This window comes from Phoca vitulina, unplaced genomic scaffold (genome assembly GCF_004348235.1).
Source record: "Phoca vitulina isolate PV1807 unplaced genomic scaffold, GSC_HSeal_1.0 scaffold1, whole genome shotgun sequence".
Classification (NCBI taxonomy): domain Eukaryota; kingdom Metazoa; phylum Chordata; class Mammalia; order Carnivora; family Phocidae; genus Phoca; species Phoca vitulina.
The window spans coordinates 84,668,322-84,687,924 of NW_022589704.1; the positions used below are offsets into that span (position 1 = coordinate 84,668,322).

The 19,603-nt window shown below is 39.0% G+C and overlaps 1 protein-coding gene across 2 annotated transcripts in view; it reads right to left on the reverse strand.

Moving 5' to 3' along the window:
• Nucleotides 1-19,603, reverse strand: part of ARHGAP15 (Rho GTPase activating protein 15) — a 602,789-nt gene that overhangs the window by 108,881 nt on the left and 474,305 nt on the right. For both annotated transcript variants that reach the window (XM_032411154.1, XM_032411161.1), the window contains exon 13: nucleotides 18,535-18,669. In XM_032411154.1, coding sequence (XP_032267045.1) covers nucleotides 18,535-18,669 — 135 coding nt within the window. The remainder of the gene's footprint in view (nucleotides 1-18,534; nucleotides 18,670-19,603) is intronic.

Genomic DNA, 19,603 nt, shown 5'->3' on the forward strand with positions numbered 1-19,603 from the left:
GAATGTGCTGTTTCGCTTGGAAAAGAGCAAGAGTAAATGGGAGAAAACGAACTCAAATTGGGCAGAAGGAAACTGACCATTTCGCCTCTTATCCCAATTGCCTCTCTCTTGTTTCTTTTCAAGTCAAAATTAAACACATCAAATTTGGGTTGACAAAACACTTAATCATTTGATTATGAGAATGTAGTAAGTAGCCAGAGGATCTTTGTGCATCGAGTTATTCTGCAGTAGAACGTAGGATTTTCAGATCCTCGTTACTGGGTGTCACGTGAACACCGCTTCTCCGGCCGTGTGGATAAGTGACAGTAGACAATATGATACATAACTTAATGCTATACAGAGACCTGAAAAACTCTTTTCAGCGCATATAAATCTTTGCCCGGGCATTACACAATGGGAGTTTAAAATGTTACATGTAAATCATCCAGACTTAAGCTTCCTAGGAAACACAAACCATTCTCTAAAGACATAGGAGACCAGAACTTCAGAAGATGCTGTCTCACTGTGGGATGGCAGACAAGAGCGGCTCACGGACCACCCTGGTGAGCAGTAATCAACAATGCAGTGGCCCACTTTATAAAGGCGTCAGACAGTCTGTGAGCAAAAAGGCAGGGCCTCCAACTGAGACGGGGCCTGCTAATAAGTGGCTTCTAGTAAAAAGGAAAAAAAAAAAAAGCCAGCTTTAACATAGGCAACAGGTCTTAGATCACAAAGTATTTATTTCTTTAGCGTTCTATCTCCTTTTATATGGAGCAACTCTGTCAAGAGTATCCTCTTGAAACCCCATGACCAGTGGAAGAGTATACCTTCACGCTTCCTTGGCCTTTCGCATCTTTGTCTTGGTGGTGCACTTGCAAATGTCTCACCCCATGTCTGTTTCACCTGTGGATAGTGACTTCCACAACAGTGCACCATGTCAGGTTCATCCAACTGTCTCTAACTTTCAACAGAGTGCCTGCTCAAGAAGTCGTTCCATATATATTTGGTGAGAAAGTCATTCAATTCCAGTTCTTTTCTTAGCAATCTGAACAAACCCCTTCGAATGTGTTTTAGTTTGTGTCCTGAGGTAACAAAGGGGAATAGTATGGCTTTAAACATTTCACAAAACATTAGCAAAAGAGATAATATATTTGAAAATATGTCTAAAATGTTTTTAAAAAAACATGTTTGCAAGGTGGGGGTTTGGATATTTCTTGCAATATAAGCTGAATTGTCTAAATAATATAATTATTATATGATATACAATAGTGTGGTTGGATTTGACTTATTTCAACAGACAAAAGCCCTTTGGTCTTATGTTAAAAATCATTAGAAATAATCTTATTAATTTGTATAATTTATATAAAACATTTGATGATAAAAATAACAAAGCAATTACTTGAGGAAGTACTGAAAATATTTCAGTTTCCCTATAATTCTGACTTTATATCATCAAAAGTACCTCAGTGAGTGCCCGTACCTGCTGTGATAAGTAGAGAGACTAAACCACATTTTGTCAATAGGAGCAACTTAAACAAACCGGGGTACACAAATAGAAAATAATAATGTTGAAGAAAGTATAATTAATTAATTCAAGCTTCAAGATAAGATCACTGGATCCTGCTGACCCTACATGTTAATCAGTTGATTGATTAATTGCTACAATCATAATAATTATATGGTACAAATCTAAGTACACTTAATGATAGTGTAGACTCAGAGTTACAAGTTCTTTTCAATCTGCATATCTTTTCTCTTTCTTGAATCAAGAGTTGGTTTCATTTACTTTAAAGATACCTTTTGGCTTGTAGAACTAGAAAGCTTATGTCAAATTTAGCCAAGGTTCAATTTTGCTGGTCTAAATAACCATTTTTTGGTCATTTCTCAATGCTCTGTTTAAAATTTTTAAAACAATCTCATCTGTGAATAGGAATTTTGTATTATACATATTCATCAAAACTTATGAATCTTTTTACATGTAAGAATCCTAATTTTAGGCTTTTCTTTTTTTTTCCTATACACACAAAATCAATATATCTCATGGTATCTTCAATTTTGCCAAAATTTTCATTCTGATCTTTCTCAACTTCTATTTAGTGTTTCAGTAGCCAAATTCAATTGAGTGATTCTGGAAGAATTTCTCTAAGCACAAAGGTACATTGAACTATCTTGATTCTATGTCTACCAGAATAATATCAGGAAGAAAAACCAGTTCATTGTTAAATTGTGTTTGGTCCAGACTTCTACTGTATACAAAACGACTCATCATCATAGCTTTTCAGTTTTTGTCAGTTGTCCAGGTTTAAAACCTGACTATGACTGTGTATATCCAAATTGTCATCAAATCTTTGCAACTTTTATTTATTTATTTCTGGTAATCTTTCTTATATATGCCTTCTTTTCCTTTTTTTTTTTTTTTTTTTTACAAAATAGTCAGATTTTTCAGCTGGTGAGCAGCATCCAGCTACCAGATGCTTCTTAAACTTTTGCATGCATACAAATAAACTGGAAGGCTTATGAAAACAGGTTCCTGGGCTCCTCCTTAGAGACTGTTTTTCAGAAAGTCTGGAATGGGACCTCAGAATTTTTATGTTTAGAAAGATCCCAAGTGAGTCTGATGCTGCCGGTCTGCAGACCATACTTTGAGTAGTACTTATTTTATAACTTTTTAGGTTTTTTTCTGAAAAATCTTCTGAGACTCTTGCTCCAGAAAACACACAGGCAAAAATACACACAAATTTGGCCAATCCTTTGGGCAGTGGATCATAGGTCTCTTGCCTATCCCTAGATCCTCAATTTCAGAATTTTGACATAGTATCATTTAATCACTTTACAGAGAGAAAAATCTGGGTCCCCAAGTGGATAGGACACTTGCCCAAGGTCACACTTGATTGGTAGCTGAGTGTAATGCCAGGACAACACAACAGGGTTTTCTGCCTCCAATCTCTTCTCTTCAACACATCTTGCCAATTATCACCAAAAAAAATTTCCCTAAAACATCATTTTCTGTTTTTCACTGCTTTTCTCAAAACTATTTAAAGGGGTTTTCATTGCTGTAGATTAAATTTTAAATCCTACTGTAGTATTGAATTCTCTGCAATCAGTTAGTTAATTTATTGGCTAAATATGCACTGAGTAGTGTTTCTGAGGAAGGTACCGTGTTAGGCAGGAGGATGCAGGATGAAATGCGACAGTTGCCAGCCACAGCCTTCACGGGATTTGCAATGCTGGCTTACCGTATGTCCTCCCCTTACCTTCTGCTGTGACCTCCAAAGTCTTTACTGTATTCTACTCAGATTCTTCACTCGCCCCCAAACAGCACCCTCATATAAGGGCTAACGCCATTGCTAATGTTCTTTCCCTGGCTGGCCCTTCAAACTCCACATACACTGAATGAATCTTTAATGAAACCATTCCAACCGTTGCACTTTTATCTCTCCCTTCTATAGGGCAGTGCTTGTCTTCATCGCTTACTGTGCCACTAGCTCACATGTGGTTGCATCGTGCTCTCCGGTTCAGGGAATTTACCTCTTCAGTGTCCCCCTCAAAGACCGTACATCTTGGCTTGGGGGGTAAGATGCTGTAGTATCAGCATACTACGAGAAGGAAATGCTGGCTCTCCTATTTGGCTGTATGGAGGAGAAAGGACTGAAATCGCTGGTTCTCAAGTCTGACCATACATCAGAATTACCCGAGGATTGTGTTTCTGTAAAAATTTCTGAACTCCATCCCGGGCACAGTGAATCAAAATCTGTGAGTTGGTCTAGGAATGTGTTTCCATGAAGGTGATTTAGGTAGAAACCACATTTAGGATCCCCTAGAGTAACTGATTCTGAGACGTCTTACAACAATGTCAGCTCACTCTCTTCTTACACTTTTTTTTTTTTTTTTTTTTTTTTTTTTTTTACCATTACAAAGGTACTTATCCGTAGTGCAGAAACTTGAAGAGTAAAGCAAAAGAGGACAAAATCCAATGGCTGTATAAGCATTCAAGGATAATGTCTGTTAATATTTGGAAAGACTTTTAGTCTTTTGTCTACTTATAGATATTTACACACACATTTAAAGATAGGTCCATACTGTACCCTCTTACGTTCTATTTTAATACTTACTGGCATTTTACTTGCAGAAGTAATGTTTCCTACAACACAATTTAACAAATGTCTAATATTTCATTATATGAATATGCTAAAATTTAACCTTCCCTAGGTTTGGACATATGTTAGATTTATATTTTTCACCATTATAAGTAAGATTTTGGAAAGCACGTTTGTACACAGCGTTGTACGTACCTGTGAAAATTCCCTAAGGTAAATTTCTAGGTGTGTGGTAGCCAATAGAAAGGTGTATTCATTTTCAAGCCTTTTGATACATACAGCTAAAATGTCCTCCAAGAATGTTGTGGGAGTTCCAATTCTAAGTAGCCAACAATTCTTGCCTCATCATGACCTTGAGCAGGCATTTCCGCTATAGCCAGGTGTTTTTCTATCATCAGTTCTCTAGAGGTATCATCAGCTTACACCCATATAGCATACTTCACTGCGTGGACATTGCAGCTCTTGTTAAGGTCATTAAATTTTTGTCCATCTTTCTTGTAGGTTGTCACCAAAGTTAGAGAAAAGAGAAGTAAACCTTGATGAGATGCAACACAAAAGCTAAAAACCTGAGGCAGGAGAATGCTATTTTCTGTTGCAATACCTTATCCTGGCCATCTGTTTAACAAATATCCAGCTCCAAAGAGTGCCAATTAAAACTGATGGCAAATCTTAATAACTTCTACTTGTGAATATCAGCAAGACCAACATTGTGCTACATGTGTAGTTATCTGATGGCAGTTGAGGTACCTCCAGATTTTCCGTGGATACACAGTGTCTCTCTCTCTCTCTCTCTCTCTAATACCTCAGCACTAGTGATCCAGAACACGCACTGCTAAGCAAGTATGCAAAATGCAGTGCTGCTCAGCATTGGGAAATCCCAAATCTGGGGCCAAAAGGTTTATAAATATAGTAATGAACCCTCTCGCGTCAAAAGTGAGCACTGTTCAACAGAACAAGTAAGAACAGCCTACAGGATACTTTGCAGCTGGAGTTATTCCACTGCGAGAGAAAGGAAACTTCATGATGGTAGTTGTAATACCAGATCCTGGAAAGGCAATCTCCTTCAGTCTGCAAAGTAAACTAAAGGGAATGGCTGCTCACACATGGTCCCGATGCCACCGACATAAGAAACACAGCAACAGGAGCAGAGAATTAGGAATTTGGTGGCAGATGGAAAGGTCTGCGGGAAGTGTCCACCCAGCTTTGTTTGGCCCATATTCTAAAACAACTAGGATAAACACTTAGTGTCATAATTTATACGCATATCAGTACCAATAAATCAGAATCATGCAAACAGTCATGTTTATTATATTCTTGTTGCTTAATATTCATGACAGTAATTTATTTTTATAGTACAGTTTCACTGTTCTCTCCACCATTGCTCTGCATTTAAGTCTGGCAAGTTGTCTGAGCAGGAGCTCAGGTAACCCTTTGAAGACTGCAAAAGTTCACTAGCCCGATCAAGATACTTTATTGCTCATTTAATTTTCCCCTTCTTGTCTCATAAACTTTTTAACCACCAAGATGAATTCTCTGTAAATTATATAGCAATGGTACTTTGACATAGAGAAAATATGAAGACTAGAGTTGGCATATTCTCCTGAAGGGAGCTGTACAACAGAGCTTAAAAGACATGTAAGAATATTTGAAGAACTGTAAGCAGTTAATCCTTACTTTTAGTACCAGCAAAATGGGTTAAATTAAGCAGTTTCAACCTGTCTTATTCACCTACTCACCAATGACCCTTCCCACCCCCTATGTCAACAGTCCACTGCTGCTCATTACCATGGGTTGTTAGAGGTGGAATTATATGAGACAACTTCCATAAAGCCCCTTATGTTTTTATATTGGCCTGGAGTTGGCACTACAGAGATGAGTAAGACGTGGCTCTTACCCCAGAGATGCTTAGGTCAGACCAAGGGAAGGAAAACAATATTGTATTCTCTACTAGACCTGAGACAGCATTACTCAGTTTCATACTTAAAAAGTCAACAGAGATAATTTACAATTAATCATCAGAGAAAAGACTGACAAACATATAAACTTGGAAAATCACTTCTATAAAAAAAATTCCCTATGAATGATACTCCCATGATCTGTATATCTTTCTGTATGTTTTCTCTGTTACAAAAAAGAGGTTAAACATTTTTTAACAAGAGGAATATCAAGTGTGAGTAGACACAGTATCAACTTTTAGCTATAGTCGGGCTTTTTCTGTTATGAATATGATGGGTTGAGATAATGAATTTAGTTTAGGGACTTAAAAATGAAAATACATTTCTAACACATGACATGGGAGGCAAGCAAAGCTTTGCAGTAGTCCTGCCTTTCAATTAAATAACACCTATGATGAAAGTCATAAAAAAATCTTATGACGTTATTTCTTAATTCTCTTGCTAGAACAGATAGTGAGGACATAGTGCCTTGTTTCTACACACACTTTAAGCATTTCCTTCTCCATCTGTTAGGTGTGTTTGAATGGCACTTGTGTGTAGTTTCATATTTAAAAGTTTTTCCACTGACCCAGGCACAAGAAATGAGTACCTGAAATGTTGCTGTGGATACAGAAAGCAATACAAAATTTTGTCACTTTTGTTTTAAATTGTATGCTCGGGACAGAATCCTTTTACGAATAAGTGATGAGGGGTTTATCTATATATTAACACTACTCTTATTAGTTTACCACATTTGTGATTCAAATTAATTCTAAAATTGTCCAAAAATCTAAAGAATTCCTCTTTGTAAATTTGGAATGCCCCTCTCTACAATTCTTCCTCCTGGCACGGTATTTGAAGTTTTTCCTCAAATGTTGTAAATTATGTCTAAATTCTCCATTGTCCCAAAGGCCTTCCAGACTGTGCTACATGGTCTTGAAATGTATTCGAGAGCCTGGATGTGCACAAATAGTTCAGATCTGCGAATGTCAGAATGCTGAGAGGAAGGTTGAATGCTAAGACTGAAGCTTTTGTAATTAAACACTTGGGTTTTGGTCCCAGTTGCAGTTGTTATGTGACTCAGGTGAGCTAAACTCTGTGCATATGCAAAAGGTAAAATGTAAAACAATACTCCCTTGTGCTGGAATCATGAGGAGACGAGCACAGTGGTCCAGGGTCGCACGCACAGTTCTGCATGGAAGTTTAAAAACGCACCAACTTCAGATGAGAGAGAAATGGGTAAAAGTGACACCTGGGACTTGAAATTTAATTTCAGATTCCAATAATATAATTATATAACATTAATAAAGAGCTAATTAAATTTTGTGTTGCAGTAATAAAAAGCTATTGTCAGAATAAGGGAGGGAAGTTATCCTGCACTGATAAAGTTATACATTTAAAACACTCCCCTGAAGTCTGATTTATGTAATGGACTGAATGTTTTTGTCCACCCCCCCCCCCACTGCCCCCGAAATGACTATATTGAGGCCCTAACTCCCAATGTGATGGTATTTGGAGATCGGGCCTTTGGGAGACAATTAGGTTGAGATGAGGTCATGAGAGTGGGGCCCCACGATGGAATTAGTGTCTTTATAAGAAGTGGAAGAGCCCAGAGCTTGCTCTCTCTCCACCATGTGAGCACACAGTGGGAAGGCAGCTCTCTGCAAGCCACAAAGAAGGCTTCCACCAGAACCCAGTGCTGATTCCCTCATCTGAGACTTCCAGCCTCCAGAACTGTAAGAAATAAATTTTTGTTGTTTAAAGCGCTTGGTCTATGGTATTTTGTTAGGGCAGCCTAAGCTCACCAAGAAGATTTCTAAACTATAGAGGACCATGCTTAGACAAGGGTGATCTGACTGATGAAGGGTCTGGAAACATTAATTCGTGAAAATTATTGAAAGAACAGAGAAAGCAAGGTGAACACTGAACAGGGGTTGCAGTTTAGGTTTTAGGCCTTCTGAAATATTAAGGGACTATTAGAGAAAGAGGCTGTTTGGATTCTGACATTGACCAATGTGAGTTTCATAGTTCTGCTCTACTCTAGCTGCTCTGTCTTTCCCCTTTGGGGAGGGCTTTGAATCTTCTGCTCAGCTAACGCTGCTCCATATTCATTCAGAGATCCAGCTCTCAGAAGCACTAAGCATTACAAATTCAAACATAGCGGACAGGGACTTCTGAGGTCTTTCTGTGTCTAGTATTTGCTCAAGATCTTCCCATTTTTTTTCCTAAAACATTTTTATAAAGAACACAAAGAAATAGAAATTTCCAAAAAATTTCTGAATGAGGTAATATTTCCTTCTTAGGTGCCAATTAGATATTCAGAGAATAATACACAAAAGTGTCAAAGAACAGTCTTAACATTGTGCTTAGGTAGGGACTTGGGGAAGAGCTCCAAGAATCATTGATTTCATCTGTTGGTAAGACAGATTCCACTCTCCACCAGCAGGACAGATGGCAATAATTAGGTCTGCCCATCCCTTACTTGGCAGAAGAATGGACTTGAGATCTCAGAGTCAACTTTTCACCGTCTGGACACTCAAAGTGAGAAGAAAAGAGAAAGGGGCCAAGAGCTGACTGGTTAAACAATAATCAGGGCTTCAGGGCCTCAGGCATTTGACCTTTTGGAATTTCCAATTTTATGCAATAATAAAGATGTTACATGAAATAAAATGGCGACAGCAACTGCACAATTAAATGGAAGACTACAAGTCAACGAAAGGAGGAAACTCTCATAATTATCCAATATAATTTTTTATAGTTCATGGATTTTTAAAAATCTACTTTTGCCTTCATCTTCCAAGCATATTACTTTTACTTTTAAAACCAGCACAGCAGGTGCCTGGGTGGCTCAGTTGGTTAAGCGTCTGCTTTTGGCTCAGATCATGATCCCAGCATCCTGGGATTGAGCCCCATGTCAGGCTCTCTACTCAGCAGGGAGTCTGCTTCTCCCTCTCCCTCTGCCTGCCGCTTCCCCTGCTTGTGCTCTCATTCTCTCTGTCAAAAAAATGAATAAATAAAATCTTAAAAAAAAAATTAAAACCAGTGCAGCTGCTTGTTTTCCATCAAAGTGTACCCACTTTCCATGTGTCTGTTTCCCAAAGTGTAGGGAGAAAATACATGAGTCAATTGTTAGGGGAAAATCCCATTCTCCAAATGACATGGTACTTCTCAGTGAGGTGATTCTGGATTCTGCAGTTCCAACATGAGCAGAACTCCCCAGGCAGCTAGAGTACTCCAGGAGTCATCATGTCTATAGTTCAACTCTCCACAACAAGGCGGGGTGAGCCAAGTGAAAAAATGCCACATCTCAAGGAGCCAGCCAGAGTCTTAAAAGTTATTTGAAAACAATATGGACAGAGAGGTGGAGAACTAAAGGACAGGGGCTTGAGCAAATCAGGGCATGTGACTGTGTGTGAACCAGTTAAGAGAAAAGAGGGTAGGCATCAGGTCGCGTTCCACAGCAGGTTTTGAAAATAACTCACAGGAGGTTAATATGAAAGTTCTCTTAAGAGAATTGTAATAATAATAATAATAATAGTAATAATAATAATAATAATTCTACCTTTTTAAAGCTAGAATATCATAAAATGTTAGACCTGAAAAATAAAAATGAAGTATTTCAGGTTTGTACAGGGAGTACGTGTGTACGCATGCATATGGGGGGATGACTTCTTGTTTAATATGGTTTAGTTGATGACTTTTTAAATGTTTCTCATTGTGAGAAAGAGGTACAATGCTACAAATATTTGCACAGGCTGGTGTATAGATTCCCCTGCCATACCCTAAACTCCTCACCTACCAATGAGTTTATAATTTTCATAGGCTGAAACACAGGGTACACTACCAGGCAGCTCATCTCCCAACTGGGAGAAAGCTTTACTTTGTAGTTGTCTCTTCTGGTACCACTGTGAATGTCACAGATTTACTAATACTTAATGGAAGCAAGGCAGTGTCAGGTTGGAGAAGAAGGTTGGCCTCTGGCTTATGATTAGGATGTACGTCCTATAGCAAAGTGACAGACTTCGGATGGATCACACGGGGTTGGGCCTGGGAATGGTTGGCAGAACAAATTAATGTCATGAGATACAGAAAGTGGAAGTCCCTGGATTGTGAGGCAAGACAATATCTTGTAATGTTATCTTAAACATGTTTGGTAGTCTTTGGAATTCTGGAAACAAACATTAAAGCAGAATCAAGATGGTCATACGTGTCACGTAAGACAGCTGTCCCGGAGGCAGGGAAAGATGTGGGAATGGACAGAAAGGTCGTTTGAGAGTGTGGTCTTAAGAATAGTCTGATTGTACTCTAACTTAATAAGACAAGTTAACATTCACTGAATACCACATGTCAGGAAATCTGTAATAAGTGCTCTGCCACAGTTAGCATTCCATTAAATTCTTTCAGTCCCCACAAGGGAGGTATTTTTTTACATCCATTTTATAGATGTGGAAATTGAGGTGTGGAGGTTAAGAACTTGCTCAAGGTCTTACAGGTAGTAAATAGTGGGGTCAGCTTTTGAATAGTGTGGTGGTATGTGGTGGTGTGTCATGCAGGTAAAAACTTTAGCTTAGTTAATGGGGTAGACCTCACTGAGAAGTTAACACATGGGTGACAATCTGGGGACGTGCCACTGGTAGAGGAATTGGGTAAAGACCCTCAATGCACTGGGGATGTTCAAAGAAGAGCCATGACACCAATGGGCTTGACTGAGATGGGCAAGGCAAGAACAGTAAATAATGAAGTCTAAGAACTTGTGAGCCACCAGGGCATGTAGGGATTTGAAGATCTTGCAGAGAATGTGGCCCTTCTTCGAAATGAAATGGTCAGCCAGTTGTATTATTTAGCCTCTTTGACCAGAATGATACTCTATTGGGTGAGAGAGAGAGAGAGAAACAACTTAGAGGCAGCCGTTCTCCTTCTGGAGCTGTGGCCAGAGTCAGAGTGGATGGTGGGTGGGCAGGCAGTTTTTTGGAAGACCTCTCAATGGTGATCACAATGTGGTGGCAACCCAAGAGTGTGGAATGAGGCAAGAGCCTCAGTGTAGAATAAAAGACCACAAACTCTCAATTTCATTAACATCTACTGACGCAGTGAACCTGATAACAGGCAATGAAAACCAGTCACTTAAATCTACCATTAGAGGAATGGCTTAAGGTAACTGTTTTCCACTAAGATATTGAGGACAAATTCTGCATTTTGTTATATATTTTTTAAAAGCATGTCTATTCGGTTGGAGCAGGGATGCTTAGGAAGCTGACTCATGAAGGCTGACTGGCTGCTTGCTCAGTTTGTAAAGTTTAGTGCTTTGAAAGTGACCTCTTAAGGATATGGAAGAAAGGAGTGCGAGTAAAAGGAGAGTTTTAAGGAAAAGCGAAAAAGCAAGCACCACATTTTCTAGTGGAGCTGATATCTTACCACTCAATTAATTTCAGAGTCAAGGCCCAATTTGAGTTCTGAATCACCTTCTAGTTTTACTTATAAAGGACTTTTCATTAAGCCAAATTAAGTAAATGGAGGTCCGGTTGTTTATTATCTAGCACTAAACCATTCCTACAAAAAGACACCTGTGCAAGCCATTTGGCTCTAGTCAACTATTTTTTTACAGTTTAATTATGAATATAATTAGAATGAGTTAAGAGACAAGCTAGGCATCAGCCATAAAACTTCTAGTTTGCTAGAACACACACACACACTCTGATTAAAAAGCAACCACAACAAAAACCCCCGCCAAGTCTGTGAGAATGTTAGCTTGCAGTGGAAATGCTAGTGGAAGGGGAGTACTTGTGAATTCTACCTTTATTTTAATTTCAAATTTCCTTGAAATGGTGCTGTAGAGGATATTTTTGTACTCCATTATTTGTACATCTCTGGTTTCTTTGGGGTGACCCTTTAAACCCTGCTTTTTACTTTCTACAGTTTTAAGGCAATTTGTCACTATTATGCGTTCAGTGTTTAGCAACTGTTTGTAGTCAAGTGCCTTGCAAGCTCTGTATCTTTTCTCCCGAAGAGTGTCATCACGGAGTTGATGATGCATCAGAAATAGTTTGACCAAAGGGCAAGATAAAGTCAAGAGTAAAGAAAATATTTGCAAATATACTTGACTGGCTTTTCCCCCCAATTACCTATTGAAGGCATACTTTAAAGGTAAAAATGGCATGATGACCATAGGGGGGAAGAAAAAAAAAACATTAGAACAAGCAGTAGATACTTTCTGCCATAGGGCAATGCCTTTAATTTAAATCATTTTTATATGAGGCTAATGTGACTGATAGAAACACAGGACTAGGAATTGTATTTAAGGACTCACGTGGGGTACGCTCCTACCTTTGGTGACTAACAGCCTGCATTTTAATGGTGTTCAGACAGTCTTATGGATACCTTTTCTCACAATTTGTTTTACTGCTTAATTAATCAGTGTTTACAAACACTGGGCATTAAAAAATATACTGTCTTTAAATGCATGTGTGAGAATTGAAGAATTGTATGGAACATCATCGTTTCATTGTATCACTGGCTTGCCTAATCTCTAAGTGTTATATACATATGTACCTATATATGTATATGCATATACATAAAATAAGCATGATATATAAAATAACTGTTATATATAATAACATAAAAATATAAACACTATATATTAAAAATAAGTAATACATAATATTTACATATATACAAAATATTTACTTCAGAAGACTGGAAAAGATGACAAAGGAATTGATATTGGAACCAGAAGGTCATTTTCATCGAGTAACTAGCATTGGTTGCCATTCCATGATGGTAAATATACAGAGCATTGCTCAGGGGTGGAAGGAAATGTCATTATTTTTGCATACAGAGGCAACTTGGGAAACTCAGAACACAATAAACCAACAAATGCAAACTCACATGTTCTACTGAGAGCACCAAAGAGCTGAGGTGAGGGTGCCTAAAATGAAATTATCAGACAGTCCTTGAATAAATGAGCTTTGATCCAGGCTTGAGTCCAATCTCTAAGCCTATCCATCACAAATGACAAATAACACATCTTGTAAGTAAATACATGAGGTAATTTCTCTTTACCCCCTTCTCATCTACTAATCAAGCTACAGTGTCACTGTCATCTCGGCTCTTGTGGTCATTTGGATTTGAAAGAAGGCAGATGGAAACTACCAGGCTAAGAGCTTCTGAGGCATGAAAGTGGAGCTGGTGCTATACCTGTGTAAGCTAGGAGAGGGAAAAGGATGTAGTAGGCAGAAAAATGGCTCCACAAAGATGTCCACACCTTAATTCCCAGAGCCTGTGCCTATCTTACCTTATGGAGCAAAAGAGATCTTCCAGATGTGATGAAGATAAGGACCTTGAGATGGGAGAATGTTACTGGATTATTCAGTTGGGCCCAATGTAATCACAAGGGTCCTCAAAAGTGGAGGAGGGAGGCAGAAGAGAGTCAGAAGGGGATTGCTGCCTGTGTCGGTGGAGGCCAGGGACTGCTAGCTAAGGCATACAGGCAGCCTCTAGATGTTGGAAGAGGCAAGGAAATGGATTCTCCCCTAGAGTCTCCAGAAAGGAACGCAGACCTGCAGACACTGTGCTTTTAGCCCAGCGAGACCAGTGTCAGACTTCTGTCCTACAGAACTATCAGATAAGAAATTACTGGTATTTTTAGGCCACCGAGTTTGAGATAATATGTTACGGTAGCGATAGGAAACTCACACACATGTCCTCTGGAAAACAGTAGCGCTGACTCAGAAAGCAGAAAGAAACCCCTAGCTGAGCACCCTGAATCAGTCTTGGCTTGTTGCATGTTGTAATTCGATACAAGTGAAAAACTGCAAAAAAGAATACTAATAAAACATAAGCTTGAAATAGTTACTCATATGAAAGAGTAAAATAACATAGTGTATAGCTAAATACATATCAAAAGAGGATGGGGGAGCAATTGGTTATAAAAAATAATAGAGTAAAGGGTTAAAAATATATTCAGAGAGTATAACATTAAAGCACAGATGCTTTTAATGTTGAGTACTAAATATTGTCAACACAGCCCATCCTTGGAAAGTTCTACCTTATTTCTAACTTGAAACTCCATTATCAAAACTTCTGATCATTAAATTTAATCCTAACCTTGGTTAAAAAAAAAAGAAAGAAAAAATTGGTTGTGGACTTATATAGGACATATAGGTCTTACATAGGAAGACATAACAGACAGATATTTGTCAACAGCTAGTTAGTTATCCTTTGAGCAAGATTTCTTCTAAATAGTCCCCCAAAGGCAATGTATGATGATGGAAAGTATTTATGTTTTAGAGTCTGGAACTGAATGCTAAATCTAATCTTTTGAGCCATGTGAACTTGGGAAATATTTTATGACTCGCTTTACTCCTCTGAAGAATTTCTTTCTTTCAAGTTATTGATTGAGTACCTAATATAGAGTAAGGAAAATGTTATCCTAGTTAATTCTCGCAGTAACATTATGAACTCGAAATTCTTTTCCACAGGATCTTTCTACTTGTCTAGTATCTCCTGCTTTGTCATTCTGAGGGTTAAGTGAGATAATTGTGAAAAATGACAACAAGTTTTTCTCCTCTCTTTCCCTATCCCAGGGACTTGGGGAAAATGCAGATGTTAAATCAGAAAAGACAATACTTGTCTCCATTCTTTGGATATGTAGAGCTACCAGAATGAATAAAATAGGAAAAGAGGTAAGCTTAGTACGTTTCCTAGGATTTAGATATACTGGAAATGTCCAGACCCCCTGCAGGACTTTAGCCCCAAGATTGCATCACAGATCATAAAACTCTATAGCTGTGTTTTTGTCCTGAGTTCACATTTACAGTACTAATACTGCTTTCAGCAGAAGTCATTTCCAGGGAATTAAGTCCTTGCAGTCAGTGGGTTAAATCCCCACGAAATAACCTGCAGTGACCCAGTTGCATTGACCTCAAATATAGAATTTCAGATCAATAGCTGCACTACTTGGATTCTGAAATATAAAACAATCTCTGGTGTTTTTGTTACCCCAATGAGTGTTATCAGACAGGGGATCGCTATGGCAATTACAGGTTCTTATCATATTAATGTTTGTGTTTGGTCCAAAAAGAAACTATTTAAAAAAGTAAATGCCTTCTGTTCTTTTTTCTCGGAATATGTAATGATGACTTTCAAACATATAACGAGAATTAACAGTAATTCCAATGGCACAAGTGGTCATTAACTGCTTGTACATGAAATAACATTTCCTCCTCAGAGGGCAAAGCATTCCAGTTGGAAGTAAAATTCCTTTTGGTCTATTCACTTTTAAACTCTGTCATGAAAGGATAACAGATCTCTCAATCTCTCCTAAATAAAAATGTTAAGCCTAGGATTGAGGGTAATGAAAGAGAAAAGGGAAATAATGTTACAGCGACATGAACCGTAACACTGACTGACATGGTGGTGTGCTAGTGTTTGACCAAAGAGCAGAAACCACTTCAAGTATTTACACAAACAGAGGGAATTAATTTGATGCAGGGAACTGGTTACCCATGTGATGAAGAAGCTGAGAGCCCAGGAAGGAAGAGTGAAGTAACGAAGAAACCAGCCCCTGCAGGAAGCTACTACCAGGCTGGACGGGCAAAGAGAGGAGGGTCCGCATCACTAGATGGCAGCTGGAACCAGAGCGGGCCTCTCCAGTCAAAGCTGAAACCGTGGACAAGATGGACCCTCAGGTAGAGAAACTACTTGAGGCAGGTGGGTGGGCAAGGGAGAGGGGGTAGAGGATCAACTAACAAACTAGCTGGTCTTTTCCCTCCCTCTCCCTCTGCTCTGTACTTCCAGGGTCTCCACTGGCTTCGGCAGCAGGAAGCCAGCCCTCAAAAGCACCTGTGAAATGTAGCTCGCTGGGGTCAACCGTCCTAGGTTACAGAGCACAGCGTGAGCTGCAGAGATCGGATGGCCAAGAGGCCCAGAGCCAGCATGGATGGACATCTTCCCCATGAATTTCCTTTACCTGGTTGCTTCCTTTTCAAAAGAAGGCCAAGAACTCATGGGCAGGTCTATCGAGCTTCTCACTGTGTAGATTTTATAGGAGGCAGTGAGAGGTATGATAAAACCCATCACCCCTTTGGGGCTGGATATAAATGTCTTTATAGTTTTGAAAGATTTTTTACTCGATTGGTAAAAATACCTACTCTGGTGTAGTTTTACCATTGCCAAAGGGGAGGTGCCCATTCTCTCATTGCTTAAGGATATTGAAATATGAACTACAACCTAGAGCTGAGTTTAGTTGAGTTTAGAACACCAGAACTGACTTCAAGATTCTGCCCCAAACACATGGGTTAGTAAACATATGTCTCTGTCCAACATCTTGACCTAGTTCTCCACCATACAACCCTGTTGGTTAGTCCTTCCATTTTACATAGCGAGAAATAATAGGTACTGTTTTGAGTTAGGTAAGGCAAGGTCATTAGGTGGATTCTCCTTGCCTTAAACAATGAAGGAAAAACTACCTCCCTGTTTCTATATTACATTCTCAGACAAAGCTCAACTGAAGAAACACTGTTAGCATCTGTACAGTATCCTACGGTTTTAAAGGACTTTCTTAAGCACTCTCTCTTTCGTTTTTGCCATAACCCGTTTTATACATGTTGCCGAAAACTCTTGCAGTAGCCATCCGTCACATTAGCATGCTGCCACTTCAACTCTGCCTTGTTCCATTCTGACTATGCCAGTGTTTCTGAAATTCTGTTAAGTGAGGGTTGAGTCTACGATAGTGCAGAGATGGTCCTACTCTTCATGGAAATTCAAAGGACATGCCCTCACATGCCCTCTGAGGGCCTGCTTCCCCTATCTCTCAAGCTGAGGGAACGGCTTGCTTTGTATCTTCAGAATCAGGTGAACTAAAGGAAGCTTAAATGATGGGTTTCCATATCGCAGCCCTCAAATCTGCACATGTACAGGTATGTTTACAAATAACATACTCCTCACCTAAAAGTCTGGAGGCCATGATGTGAAATTTGTATGACTTCTTTAAATATACATAATCAGAATAGGTACCGAAACGCAAGTTTCCTGACTTCCTACCGGAACACTGTGCTAACATTGCCAGTCATCTTTCATGCTCGCCAGCCACGTTCCAAGACAGAACATCGGAATAAGTTGTTATGGAAATGCATGCTTATTTATTATTTTCTTTATTCCTCCTTTTAAAAAGTTGAGCCTGGGAACCATAAAATACTGTTCTCCTTGAGAAGCAGAAAGCTCATGAAATAAAAAGACAGGGGTTAAGAGGCCCAGCCTTACCTCAAAACCCATCGTTAGAGCACCTGCTGCTATATTCAACAAGAGCAACAATGACAACAACAAAATCTGACATTGTGAGCAGACAAGAGAAAGACCTTGGGGAAATAATTTTGCTATATTCCTCTTGATATCATTTGGTGACCAGAACTTTAAACAAGTATGAAGACTTGTGAAATGGGAAACAGAATAAAGGGCATATTGAGGGGCTGTTCTCCAACCTGGGCCCCCCAAACCCCCACGCCCACTAATGGGAACACTGCACACACAGCCATCCTCTATCAGACCTCCTAAGCAGAGCAATTTTTTTTTTTTTCTTGGAGATTTTTCTCGTTTGGAATTTAATTAAGCTCCTGCCAGGCTTGCAAGCTTTTTAATTTTACCTTTCTTTCTTCTTTCTTTTTCCTCCTCAAATCAGCTTTCTTGCCAGGAAACTTTTTTTAAGCTGTCACAATTATAGTAAGTGTACCCTAAGATACTAAATTTAGATGTACTAGTAGTTGCTTCTCGAAGCATCAATAGCAAAAGTTTCCTTGCATTTGGAAAGATTTTTATTCATTCACTCATTCATTTACTCATTTTGACTTAAGTGTGTGTGTTCTGAATGCAAAAACAATAGAAAAGGAAGCTTCCTGGAGTGAGTGTACGATGACTACTGGTTAGTATGTGATATAATTCAACCCCCTACAAAGTCACCAGCTTAACCAAAGAAACCTGCCAGTACTTAATTTAATATCACACTGTTCATAAGAAAATTGTAGCTGACTATTTACTAGTATTGGTGGGTGGAGGGTGAGGGAGCCTCAAGAAGGCGATGCCTGAGTTGATGATTTAACACCTCTCTAATGAAACAAAATGAAAGTCACTTAAGCTCTTTTTCAAGACCCTTTTGTACCCAAACTCCTTGCCAATCCCAAAACTCTGAAAGGTAAGTGCTGAGAATGCCAAAGGTGATCCCTTCGAAACCGATTCCGTGAGAAGCTATTTTCATTTGAGGAGGTTTTAGTTGAAAAGCAACCACTCTAAATAGGTTACCCTATTTTTTTTTTTTAAACCAAAAACCAAAATCCAAAACAAAACTCAGGTAATACTGCAGGGCCAGAAATAAAAATAAGCCATCAAAAACATAACACAGTAAATGAAACATGTGGAGCGTTGGGGGTCTTATCATCTCCACGATCACTATTCTTGTCCTTCTTATTGTTTACTTAATAACTCCACGCCGCCAGGTTTCTCCACCAAGCACTCCAGTCTGTGAGGTTACTTACTGATCGCTTCCACAAACCGCTCAAAGAAGCTGTAAGGGAAGAGCGGCTCAGGCAGCTCCCGGAAAAACATCTTCAGTGCTCCGGTGACAACGTGGATGTCCTCCCACTGGCTGTCGTCCAAATTCAGCTTCTCTTCTGGGAAAACACGAGGAGAAATGGAACAACTGGTTTTAATGAAACAATTACAAGACACTAATTATTATGTTAATGTTTGCCTACTATCATCAGCAACCGTTAACAGCCTTCTGCACCTAGAGGTTTGGTGCTGTGCATGTTTTTTTTTTTTTTTCCCCCCTTTTTCGTAGGAAGGGAACATTTTCAATGGAATACCATCTGTAGGAATGCAGCTAACAAAAAAACAAGAGACACAAAGAGACAGTGCCATTGACACAGTATGTCAGATACATTTATTCCCATAATGCATCAGTATGAAAATTAGCATCACAGCTCAACATGATTCAAAGCTATTTGGTTTTGAGGCCGAGGGGCTAAGAGTTGCCAATGATGGCCGGCTCAAGGGACCGGCCTAAAGGCCTTGCTGAGCCAACAGGAGACATATGCTAAACATGGCAATAGAAAATGAGTTATTGCTTTACATGTGTTAGCCTTGCTATGTACAAGGGAATAATGGGTAACAATTTTTTGCTTTTTTTTTTTGCTGAATATAAAGTCAGCAAGGAATAGACTACTGAGTGAGAAAGGATATTAATTCCTTCTTACTGCTTCAAAAATACCTTTTTTTTTTTTTTTTTTAGTTTTCATCTCAGCGAGGAAAATGTGCCCAGCAACAATATTAGACAGACCCCTGTTGGCCTATGGAGGCTATGCAAAGCTGTCAAAAATGATAACACACTAAAGACAAACCACAAGTGCTTACCAACTCCGCCTAGAAACAACAGACATATTTGCTTGGGAAGCTTGAGTGAGTTGAGACATTTAAATATTAAAGAACATAAATGCCAAAATGAAGTTTTTAGAAGAAATAAGGAGACTCTGGACAATTATTTTCTTCTTGTTCACTCTCAAAAAGAAAGTCTGGAATCATTCTCCCCCAAGAAGTGGATGTGGC